General features: G+C 42.2%; 2 protein-coding genes across 4 annotated transcripts in view; both read left to right on the forward strand.

Annotated features, from left to right (window-relative positions):
* Positions 1-3,118, forward strand: part of ENOX2 (ecto-NOX disulfide-thiol exchanger 2) — a 53,426-nt gene extending 50,308 nt beyond the window's left edge. For all 3 annotated transcript variants that reach the window (XM_070758321.1, XM_070758322.1, XM_070758323.1), the window contains one exon: positions 2,600-3,118. In XM_070758321.1, the coding sequence (XP_070614422.1) occupies positions 2,600-2,734 (135 nt within the window). In that variant the 3' untranslated portion in view covers positions 2,735-3,118. The remainder of the gene's footprint in view (positions 1-2,599) is intronic.
* Positions 3,119-3,859: 741 nt separating this feature from the next.
* Positions 3,860-9,807, forward strand: PIN4 (peptidylprolyl cis/trans isomerase, NIMA-interacting 4). Its single transcript, XM_070758324.1, has 4 exons — positions 3,860-3,983; positions 6,100-6,173; positions 7,652-7,771; positions 9,631-9,807. The coding sequence occupies exons 1-4, from the start codon at positions 3,944-3,946 to the stop codon at positions 9,787-9,789; spliced, it is 393 nt and encodes a 130-aa protein (XP_070614425.1). The 5' UTR covers positions 3,860-3,943; the 3' UTR covers positions 9,790-9,807.
* The last annotated feature ends 2,642 nt before the right edge of the window (positions 9,808-12,449 follow it).

Genomic DNA, 12,449 nt, shown 5'->3' on the forward strand with positions numbered 1-12,449 from the left:
GGTTGACAAGTGAATCTGCCTTCCCCATTGATTATGCTGGTCAGAATGTTGCAAAAGGTGATCACATGACTCCGGGGCACTGCAACGGTCATAAGTATGAACCAGTTGCCACGCTTCTGAATTTTGATCATGCAACCTTGGGGTGAACGGTCGTGTGAAAATCGGTCGTAAGTTAGTTTTCAGTGCCACTGTAACTTCAAACAGTCACTAAACAAACTCTTGGAAGTTGAGAACTACCTGAAATGCAAATTGTGTGCCTGAACCTCTATGGACTGATTTTGCACCACAACCTAAGATGTTACCATTTCCCCCTCCCCCCCCCAAATTTTGTGCGATCTGAGCTTCTAGGATTGATAAAACCATGGTTTATCACTTCCTGTCTGGTTTATTCAGTAGACCATGTTCAAAAACATTAGAACTAAGGAGAAATATCCTGACAGTTAGAACAATTAATTAGTGGAACAGCTTGCCTTCAGAAGTTATGAATGTTCCAACACTGGAAGTTTTTAGGAAGATGTTGGATGACCATCTGTCTGAAGTAGTGTAGGGTTTCCTGCCTAAGCAGGGGGTTGGACTAGAAGACCTCCAAGGTCCCTTCCAACTCTGCTGTTGTTGTTGTTGTTGTTATTATTATTATTATTATTATTATTATTATTATTATTATTATTATAAACATGGATGTGACTTGCAAACCTAATAATTGCGCTTTCTAAGACACAGTTTTTGGCTTAGCATAATGTGAACCCCTCTGATTGAAGTTTGTTCAGCTGTACGCTAAGACAATATTGTGTGAATTCAGACCCTGAGTAATTGAGGATGCCGTGGGCCTGTTACAAAAGCCTGAACGCATCTTCCTAAGCATGTTACGGCAGAGGTGCCCAACCTTGGCAACTTTGAAGACTTGTGAACTTCAGAGTTTTGCAGCGTGATTAGTATTATGAGATAAATCCAAGAGTAAAAGCACAGCAAACAGAGCCTTTAGATAATGAATAGTGGTTTAAATACAGCTAAATACATGCAAACTTATCATATGGCTACCAATACACGGAGAAGAGCAATGACAATACACAAGAACAGAGAACACGAGGACAAAAGATACACCCTCTAATGCAGTGGTTCTCAACCTTTCTAATGTCGCGACCCCTTAATACAGTTCCTCATGTTGTGGTGACCCCCAACCATAAGTCTAGCGCCAATTCTCCCAACAGAGCTTTAAGCTGATTGGCAGGAAAATCAGAGGGACACCCCCACTGTAAATATCTGATTGGTCGGATTGTAAAAATAGGTTCCAAGGTGCCAGAATAGAAGCTTTAGTTCCTAACATCGTGGGAAATTTGTCTTTTCCCATGGTCTTAGGCGACCCCTGTGAAACAGTCGTTTTACCCCCAAAGGGGTCCCAACCCCCAGGTTGAGGAGCAGTGCTCTAATGGCTTCCCTTATATAGGCTGCTTCTTACCCAGCTTCTTCAAGTGCTGCCTCATTCCCATTTCATCAACTTCTGGTTAAGTCAGCTTACAACCTCTCATCAGCTTACACTGCTTGCTTGCTTATTCATTCATTCATTCATTCATTCATTCATTCATTCATTCATTCATTTGAAGGCAAACAGCCCTCCCCCAGTGGGTTGACCTCTAGGGAGACACAGGATGCCATGATTGCCACATCAAAATGAAACAACAGAGAAAACTTTCTCTCAATGAGACGACCTGGATTGAATCAAGATCGCTCCTTTTATTGTATTTTACTTTTCCTGACATGTGGTACAGAATAACCAATCCGCGAACGCCACATACATTAAGCCATCCCCCAACTACCATTCACTCATGCGCTGTATAAGGCTTAGATTTGTATGCCGCCCCGAGTCTTCGGAGAGGGGCGGCATACAAATCTAAGTAATAAATAAATAAATAAACCTCCTCGTGACTTCCCTATAGATAATTAACGGAAGCTCCATTCTTTGCCTTTTCCTGGATTGTGTGTTTACTGATGATTAGCAAAGGAATGAGAGTAAGGCATATATTTCCTTATATGGAAGTTAGCTATACGTTTTCTTCATGCTGTATATCAAGTTAATTATTTTCCACGTGGTCATGGATTCTGCAGCTTGCTTACTCAGCCTGGACTTTGCTTCCTTTCAATAGAGGAAGAATAATGTTTTATTCAGCACCCAATTAGGCTAAAACATCACTCTTCAGCAATATTCCATTCCAATGTTCAGTGCCTATGAACCTATGATTACAACATTCATTCATTCATTCATTTTAATCTTTACAATTGGTCAGCTCTTAAGTCACAATACCTTAACGAGATCCCATAATGCTGGGTGGCTGAGGAATTCTGGGAGTTGAAGTCCAAAGTTACCAAGGGTGGGGATCGTTGCCCTCTGGTTAAAACAAAAGAAATAGACTACTTTTCATCAGCTAGTAGAAGATCTGAAGAAGATGTTCTTCAAAAGGCAAAAAGAAAAATGATCTATTGAGACATCTAACATGGCAATCAATGTAACCAGATGCTTTTAATGGCAGTTTGACTAACCCAAACATTGTGGGGTTATCCCTGTTTGTTAATTTTAGTGACACGCCGCTTCTCTTTTTTATAGATTTGCACCACTGAAGTGGAAAACCTCATGACACGACTCCAGCATACTTTCAAACAAGAGTTGAACGGGGTTGGAGCGAGCCTAGAGAAAAGATGGAAATTTTGTGGTTTTGAAGGATTGAAGACTATCACCTGAACTTGAAGCCAGGAATCCTTTGAACTCTTAACAGAATGTGCAATATTTGCAGTATGCATACACAGTTTCCTTTTGGGAAAGGCAGTCCTTCAACTGCATCAAGCAAATTGGGAGCCAGTTTTTAAGGACTGTGAGGGTGTGGTTGTTGTTTCGTTTGTTCATTACGCTAATGAGCTTTTTTTCAAAGGACTCTCATGCACAAGCTTGGGTTGACACTGACCTTATCTTTTGGATCTTTGATACTTTTTACAACTCCTGTTGGCTAAAAACATTTTAATAGTTTCTTTTAACATGACACACTCAGGCCTCTGTTTAATGTTTTTACCATTGAGAACACTTAAAAGAAAATAAGCGAAATACAATAAAATACAATAAAACATTCAATAATGACGTTTGGAGATATTTCTGGCCTCTCGCATCGCTTCATAATGTAGAGATGATCAATATTTAGAAGCAGAAATTTCTGTAACATTGCAAAAAAAAAAGTCTTGTGGGAAAGAAGGTTTCAAACTTGTACAAATTTGGAGTTGAGGAGGGACAGAACATTTTGGGGTGATTGGAGAAAAAAAAAATCAAGATAAATCTCTTTAAAGTGTAGGAACGGGTATGAAAATAAAAAGTGTTTGATCTTGATCTCTAAATTCCAAACAGCCTCTGAGGCATGCTTAGTTCCCCAAAAGTTTATAAAAGCATTTTAAAAAAATAGGAAAAAAAATTAATCCCCACAATGTTCCATGTCTGAAATGGAATAACAGTAACACCTTGCTAGAAGAAAAAGAGAAAGATCCTCCATTGGAATATCAGATATTCATACACATACATACCTACGCGTGCGTACACACACACACACACAAAAGATAGGTAGGTAGGTAGGTAGGTAGATAGATATAGATAGATTAGATAGACAGACAGACAGACAGACAGACTGACAAACATGACAGACAGACATGATAGACAGATGATAAGATACCATAGGTAGGTAGGTAGATTAGATAGAGAGATGATAGATAGATAGATAGATAATTTCTGAATCAACGGGCACAAGAAGAGGAATTGCCATCTCAAGTACTGGAATCATTTACTTAAAAGTCTGCCCGCAGGCATCTCCCCGGGCAGTTGCGCGGGGAGGACTTTGCTTCCCTCGGTCGCCAAGGTGACGTCATAGGAAAGCGACTCCATGCTGTAGAAAGGAAGGAAGAACCCGTAAAGATGCCTCCGAAAGGGAAAGGCGGCGGCAAAGCAGCCAAAGGTGAGAGATGGCACCGGAGCCTCCGATTTCTTCTCTTCCCCAGTTTCTGCTTCCCACTCCTACTGAGAGAGGAAGCGGCCAGGTTTACTTGGCCTGCATGAAGCGCTCTCGCCTTAAGGTTGGTCGGGCAAGGCATTGTGGGAGTTGTAGTTCTTGCAGGTGCCTGCAAAAGGGGCTCGCCCTGCTTAGCTGTTGTGACAAATGCATCGCTTTTTTAATCCTGTTGATAGCATAGAATGGGAGATATATGTAGTCAGTTGGGAAGTGCCTTCCATTCGTCCCATCAGGGCAGCTGAAAATTCACAAGGGGGGGGGGTGTCACAAAAATTGGGGTGTGTGTATGTGCAATCAAAAACTGGAAATTCACAAAATAGCTTTTATCCTCTCAAAAATTTTCCCTTTAGGCTGGATGCTAAGTGAAATGTTCCTTATGGGCATGGGGGTGTGGGGTGGAAGCCCCATAGGATGTCAAGCTTGTGTATTGCAGGAAACACCCCTCCCCAAAGAATGAAATATTTGGGAAAATATAAAAAAGAAGTAGAATATGAAGGTTATCCGGAAAGTGCCAAAAAAGCCAACACAGTTTTAGGCTGCATTAACAAAACTCAGCAATCGGCAAGAAAAAATTTGAGCACCCATCACACACAAATCTTGGGCACCCATCACAGCAGCGTTCAGGCCTTTGGCATTCAGGTAGCGTATTATAGCATGTCCTTTGCACTTGGAGGGAAACAGAATGAGAGTAATGATCTCTAACCTTCCCTACAACGCCATAAGGTCTCTACTGACCACTGGCACTGCTTGTTCTCTTCTGCTGGCTTCCCACTGCACAATAGTAATACCACCACCACCCACCACCCATGTGAACATTCCCCACGAGAGTTACATGCCTTGTAACCTTGCTTTCTGGATAACCCTCATATTATATTTCCCCAATGGGAGAAATGGAGAAACATGGTCTTAAGGTAGACAAAACCCACCACCAATCCCTTTGCTCTGCCCCAAGCAGAAACCGAGGTGGTCGGCTTTTAGAAATGCAGATTTCAGAAAGATTGGTTCATGAAAAACTCATAAGCAACAAACAAAACTTTGAGAAAATTATCTCAGAGAAACACCTAGGATTTGCATTTCCTCTTTGGCCTATAGAGTCAGCCATGACTCCTACACGGCCCTATAGGAATCCAGAAAATATAAAAAGCCACCCACTCTCAACTCTATCTTGTCATATACGGTTGGTAGTTCTGCGCCATCAACAAACACCCTCTTTCCAATCAGCCTCCAGCCTCTGCTTGGAAACTGAACCAGATGCATTTTCCTTCCAACACGTTCTAATGTTTCCCTGCTTGAAATGATTTTGAATATCATTCAAAATCATTCAACCGCAATAACACAAGAGCACGCAACAGATTCAAACTTAATACAAACCACTCCAAGCTTGACTGTAAAAAATATGATTTCAACAATCGAGTTATCGAAGCGTGGAACTCATTACCGGACTCAATTGTGTCAACCCCTAACCCCCAACATTTCTCCCTTAGACTCTCCACGATTGACCTCTCCAAGTTCTTAAGAGGCCAGTAAGGGGTGTACATAAGTGCACTGGTGTGCCTTTCGTCCCCTGTCCAATTGTCTTTCGTTTCTTTCACCTATCATATATATTCTCTTCCTTTCATATATCCTCTCCTCTAAGTTCACTTTTACCCTTATATATATTACCACATGTCTATTTTTCTTCCTATGTATTTGTGTATTGGACAAATGAATGAATGAATGAATAAATAAATAAATAAATAAATATTAGTAGCTTCTGGTTGGTAGTTACCGTATGTTGCACAATTCAAAGCGCACGGAAGTTGTCTCCTCGAATGGGAACGAAATATTTGCAACCAAGCTCGGAGCTCAAACCAATAACATTCAGGCAAACTATAAATTTGAACAAAGAAATAAATTTTCCTGCTTGCTGTCTGATTCTATAAGATGAGGTATTACCCTGGAGCTCAGATACACCCCAAAACGTTCAGTCCGACCCTGCCCATCCGATTCAGCAAACGGCAATGCACTCAGGCAAATTCTCCATCCCGATTTAGTGTTGCTTTTCATTCTTGTGTCTTTAAAGGAGGAGCATCTTCTGGCAGTGATACAACCGACAAGAAAGCTCAGGGTCCGAAAGGAGGAGGCAGTTCCGTGAAGGTAGGTCTTCCGGTCACCCAGTTTGAGATGGCATCTAAGGATGCCATTCCACTCACGGACCGGGTGTAAGAGTAGAATGAGGGGTCATTCTCAAAAAGCCAAAAATATTTTAGAGTGGGGGGAAATTCAGAAACAGACAGAGACCTAGATTTCCCAAAACACACACTGATGTGCCCAATAAGAGCCGGGGTGGCGCAGCAGGTAGAGTGCTGTACTGCAGGCCACTGAAGCTGACTGTAGATCTGAAGGTCAGCAGTTCAAATCTCATCACCGGCTCAAGGTTGACTCAGGCTTCCATCTTTCCGAGGTGGGTAAAATGAGGACCCAGATTGTGGGGGCAATAGGCTGGCTCTGTTAAAAAGTGCTATTGCTAACATGTTGTAAGCCACCCTGTGTCTAAGGAGAAGGGCGGCATAAAAATCGAATAAATAAAATAAAATAAAGTAAATATCCTGAATGGGTTGATATGTTTCTATTCAGTAAATAAAATGAGAGATATTTGACATGACTTGTCTTCAAATCAGTTTTGACTCCTGATAGTGACGTGAACACAAGAACAAGGGGGCACAATCTGAGGTTAGTTGCCGGAAAGATCAGAAGCAATGTAAGAAAATATTATTTTACTGATTTCAGTGATTTCAGTCACTGAAATCCACAGTGACTGAATTTAAACTTGCGTGGGATAAACATACATCCACCCTAAGATAAAATACAGGAAATAGTATAAGGGCAGACTAAATGGACCATGAGGTCTTTTTCTGCCGTCAATCTTATATGTTTCTATGTAACTCTATTACCTTGCCACCAAAAGTGGTACTTTTAATTTACTTGCATTTTCATGCTTTCGAACTGCAAGGTGGGAAGGAGCTGAAGCATAGAAACATAGAAACATAGAAGATTGACAGCAGAAAAAGACCCCATGATCCATCTAGTCTGCCCTTATACTATTTTCTGTATTTTATCTTAGGGTGGATCTATGTTTATCCCAGGCATGTTTAAATTCAGTTACTGTGGATTTACCAACCACGTCTGCTGGAAGTTTGTTCCGAGGATCTACTACTCTTTCAGTAAAATAATATTTTCTCATGTTGCTTTTGATCTTTCCCCCAACTATTTATTTATTGGATTTGTATGCCGCTCCGAGTCTCCGGAGAGGAGCGACATACAAATCCAATAAGTAAGTAAGTAAGTAAGTAAGTAAGTAAGTAAGTAAGTAAGTAAGTAAGTAAGTAAGTAAGTAAGTAAGTAAGTAAGTAAGTAAGTAAATAAATAAACTAACTTCAGATTGTGTCCCCTTATTCTTGTGTTCACTTTCCTATTAAAAACAACATGAAACAGCAGCTCACCCTATTGCGCAGCACTCAGGCCTCAAACCCAGTCTGTCAGTTCTCCAGCACCCTTAAGCTAATTGTGAGAGGACCTCTCTATATGTACCAAATTTCTGTTTTTGTTTGGATTTTTTTAAAAAAAAAATTTAGGTGAGGCATATTCTGTGTGAGAAACACAGCAGAGCTCTGGAAGCCCTGGAGAAAATCAAAGCTGGCGTGCGTTTCAGTGAGGTCGCTGCGCAATATAGCGAAGACAAAGCCAGACAAGGAGTAAGTTCTTTTTGTTTCTCCAAACTAGAGTAAGAATTTGCAGAATTCTTAAGACAAAGTGTTTTCCTCCCGTCACACGACTTTACCTTTCCTCTTTGTTTTTGCCCATAATCAGGTTTCCAAACTTCCTTAAATGATAAGAACTCAAATGCAGAATTTATGGTCCTATTCTTTTTAATATGTTTGTGAGTGACATAGGGGAAGGTCTGGTAGGGAAGGTTTGCCTATTTGCCGATGACTCTAAAGTGTGCAATAGGGTTGATATTCCTAGAGGCGTCTGTAATATGGTAAATGATTTAGCTTTACTAGATAAATGGTCAAAGCAATGGAAACTGCAGTTTAATGTTTCCAAATGTAAAATAATGCACTTGGGGAAAAGGAATCCTCAATCTGAGTATTGCATTGGCAGTTGTGTGTTAGCAAAAACTTCAGAAGAGAAGGATTTAGGGGTAGTGATTTCTGACAGTCTCAAAATGGGTGAGCAGTGTGGTCGGGCGGTAGGAAAAGCAAGTAGGATGCTTGGCTGCATAGCTAAAGTTAAAACAAGCAGGAAGAGGGAGATTGTGATCCCCTTATATAGAGCGCTGGTGAGACCACATTTGGAGTACTGTGTTCAGTTCTGGAGACCTCACCTACAAAAAGATATTGACAAAATTGAATAGGTCCAAAGACTGGCTACAAGAATGGTGGAAGGTCTTAAGCATAAAACGTATCAGGAAAGACTTAATGAACTCAATCTGTATAGTCTGGAGGACAGAAGGAAAAGGGGGGACATGATCGAAACATTTAAATATGTTAAAGGGTTAAATAAGGTTCAGGAGGGAAGTGTTTTAATAGGAAAGTGAACACAAGAACAAGGGGACACAATCTGAAGTTAGTTGGGGGAAAGATCAAAGGCAACATGAGAAAATATTATTTTACTGAAAGAGTAGTAGATCTTTGGAACAAACTTCCAGCAGACGTGGTTGGTAAATCCACAGTAACTGAATTTAAACATGCCTGGGATAAACATATATCCATTGTAAGATAAAATACAGGAAATAGTATAAGGGCAGACTAGATGGACCATGAGGTCTTTTTCTGCCGTCAGTCTTCTATGTTTCTATGTTTCTAATGCATGTCTATATAGATTACTGGTTTGGTTTATATATGATGGAATTGGTCATACAAAGAAGGGGCGTACATAAGTGCACTAGCCAGCCTTTCGTCCCCTGTCCAATTGTCTCTCCTTATCTCATATACAGTATCATACATCTTTTTTTCCTTTCATATATCTTCTCCTCTACTTTTATATCTTTTCTTTATATATAATACTTCATGTCTATCCTCTTCAATATGTATTGTGTATTGGACAAAATAAATAAATAATAAAATAAAATAAAATAAATTTTCACTGCCCTTTCAATTCAATTCATTAGATTTGTATGCCGCCCCTCTCCGAAGACTCAGGGCGGCTCACAACAATAATAAAAACAGTATAATAATGGAACAAATCTAATAATAAAACTATATTAAAAACCCCCAACAATTTAAAAACCATGCAACACATACATACCAAACATAAAATATAAGAAAGCCTGGGGGAGATGTCTTAATTCCCCCATGCCTGGCGATATAGGTGGGTCTTGAGTAACTTGCGAAAGACAAGGAGGGTGGGGGCCGTTCTAATCTCCGGGGGGAGTTGATTCCAGAGGGCCGGGGCCGCCACAGAGAAGGCTCTTCCCCTGGGGCCCGCCAAATGACATTGTTTGGTCGATGGGACCCGGAGAAGGCCAATGCTGTGGGACCTTATCGGCCGCTGGGATTCGTGCAGTAGAAGGCGGTTCTGGGGGTATCACTTCCTTGTGCTTGTTTTCCAGGGAGATCTGGGCTGGATGACCAGAGGTTCCATGGTGGGGCCCTTCCAAGAGGCAGCTTTTGCTTTGCCCGTCAGCAGCATGGACAAGCCGGTGTACACTGACCCCCCTGTTAAAACCAAGTTTGGATATCACATAATCATGGTGGAAGGGCGGAAATAATAAACGTTTAAGACGCTATGCCAGGAGTTATGGACTCTTATTTTTCCTCTCCGCTTATCAAGCGTTGTGAAAAAAGAAAGACTTTTCTTTCAGGGAGTGTTGTGGCTGAAAGGTTTACTGGTTCCAATCTGTATATCATTATTCCACATTATATATGTTTTGCTTCTCATCCAAGAAGCTTCTTCAGCTCTGATAGTGGGGAATGTGAGGATTGATATTCCTTGCAGACAGCTGGTCCTTTGCATGCTTTTAGAGCAGCGATTCTCAACCTAATGCCGTGACCCTTTAACACAGTTCCTCATGGGGTGACTCCCAACCATAAAATAATAAAAATTTTAGGAAACTCGGGGTGCTGTTTGTGTGTGTGTCTTCTAACTCTTGTAGACATTAGAGAAACATCTTCCAGCTGTGGCGAGGGGGGCGTTTGCCCAGGTTCGCCTGGTGCACCAGTTACGGCCCTATTTGGACCAGGAGTCACTGCTCACAGTCACTCATGCCCTCATCACCTCGAGGCTCGACTACTATAATGCTCTCTACATGGGGCTACCTTTGAAAAGTGTTCGGAAACTTCAGATCATGCAGAATGCAGCTGCGAGAGCTATCATGGGCTTTCCTAAATACGCCCATGTCACACCAACACTCCGCAGTCTGCATTGGTTGCCGATCAGTTTCCGGTCACAATTCAAAGTGTTGGTTATGACCTGTAAAGCCCTTCATGGCACCGGACCAGAATATCTCCGGGACCGCCTTCTGCCGCATGAATCCCAGCGACCAGTTAGGTCCCACAGAGTTGGCCTTCTCCGGGTCCCATCAACTAAACAATGTCGTTTGGCGGGACCCAGAGGAAGAGCCTTCTCTGTGGCGGCCCCGACCCTTTGGAACCAACTCCCCCCAGATATCAGAGTTGCCCCCACCCTCCTAGACTTTCGTAATCTCCTTAAAACCCACCTCTGTCGTCAGGCATGGGGGAATTGATACTTTCCCTCCCCCTAGGCTTCTAAAATTTATGCATGGTATGCTAGTATGTATGATTGGTCTCTAAATTGGGCTTTTAAATTAACTTAAATATTAGATTTGTTTACATTGTATTATTATTGCTGTGAGCAGCCCCGAGTCTGCGGAGAGGGGCGACATACAAATCTGATTAATAAATAATAAATGATTAATAAAAATAACTAACCTCACTGCCAGTTTGCTTCTGCACTGCATGACCGCGCCTTGTGGGCAAGCATGCACTTTGCGCACCCATGTATGTGCACACACAGTGACAATTTTGTTTCAACGAGGTCCCACTCGTCATCTTCAGGCTGGTGCTTCTGTCCTTGTTCTAGGACAGACACAGTGAGACCTGAGCTGCCTTCTCACAGGTCTTGCTGTGTTTGTCCTAGAACAAGGACAGAAGCACCAGCCTGAAGATGACGAGTGGGACCTCCTCGAAATGTCGCCAGAAATCTCTGAATCCTACACGGGAAGAAACCCAAATATGCCAAGACCTTCATACCTGTACCCGTGAAAATCTACGAATGAATATATATATATATACAGTAATACCTCGTCTTACAAACGCCTCGTCATACAAACTTTTCGAAATACAAACCCAGGGTTTAAGATTTTTTTGCCTCTTCTTACAAACTATTTTCACCTTATAAACCCACCACCGCCACTGGGATGCCCCACCTTTGGACTTCCGTTGCCAGCGGAGCATCCGTTTTTGCGCTGCTGGGATTCCACTGAGGCTCCCCTCCATGGGAAACCCCACTTCCGGATTTCCGTGCTTTTGTGATGCTGCAGGGGAATCCCAGCAGGAGAATCCCAGCAGCACAAAAACAGGCGCTTCGCTGGCAATGGAAGTCTGGGGGTGGGATTTCCCAGCGAGGGGAGCCTCAGTGAAATCGCAGCGTCACAAAAACACAGAGGTCCGGAGGTGGGGTTTCGAAGACTTCGGTGTTTTTACGATGCTGCAATTTCTCTGATGCTCCCTTCGCTGGGAAACCCCACCTCCAAACTTCCATTGCCAGCAAAGTGCTCATTTTTGCGATGCTGGGATTCCCCTGCAGCATTGCAAAAACACAGAAATCCGGAGGTGGGGTTTTCCATGGAAGGGAGCCTCAGGGGAATCCCAGCAGCGCAAAAACTGGCACTTCGGCTGGCAAAAGGGGTGAATTTTGGGCTTGCACGCGTTAATCACTTTTCCATTGATTCCTATGGGAAACATTGTTTCGTCTTACAAACTTTTCACCTTAAGAACCTCGTCCTGGAACCAATTAAGTTTGTAAAACAAGGTATCACTGTATATTGCAGTAGTCTATTTGCAGGTGGGTGGACGTGCTGGAGACCGATAGAGGAGTGGTGTCTCAGTTCCTAAGACCATCAGAAATATGTATTTTCCCATGGTCTTAGGTGACCCCTGTGAATGGGTTGTTTGACCCCAAAGGTCTCATGATCACTGTTTTAGAGGCTCATTGAAGCACTTGGAGGTTTATCTGTGTCTTCTGTAGTCTGCAATTTTTTTAGAAACCCATTCCTACTCCCACACCATTCAATGGGCGTTCATCCCGAATTATATAGCTAAAAGTCTGTAGGGATTCTCAGCCATCCAGGTCATGGTTGTCCCAAAAGGTGCTATTTTTCAGGAGGTAATTAGACTTTTTTTATCCTGA

Source organism: Erythrolamprus reginae, chromosome 8 (genome assembly GCF_031021105.1).
Source record: "Erythrolamprus reginae isolate rEryReg1 chromosome 8, rEryReg1.hap1, whole genome shotgun sequence".
Taxonomy (NCBI): Eukaryota; Metazoa; Chordata; class Lepidosauria; order Squamata; family Dipsadidae; genus Erythrolamprus; species Erythrolamprus reginae.

Excerpts from the sequence above, each read along its gene's own strand:
- PIN4 (XM_070758324.1), top strand. The coding sequence starts at position 3,944 with ATGCCTCCGAAAGGGAAAGGCGGCGGCAAAGCAGCCAAAG. Across the intron at positions 6,174-7,651 it reads GAGGAGGCAGTTCCGTGAAG|GTGAGGCATATTCTGTGTGA; the intron begins GTAGGTCTTCCG and ends AAAAAAATTTAG. Across the intron at positions 7,772-9,630 it reads AAGACAAAGCCAGACAAGGA|GGAGATCTGGGCTGGATGAC; the intron begins GTAAGTTCTTTT and ends CTTGTTTTCCAG.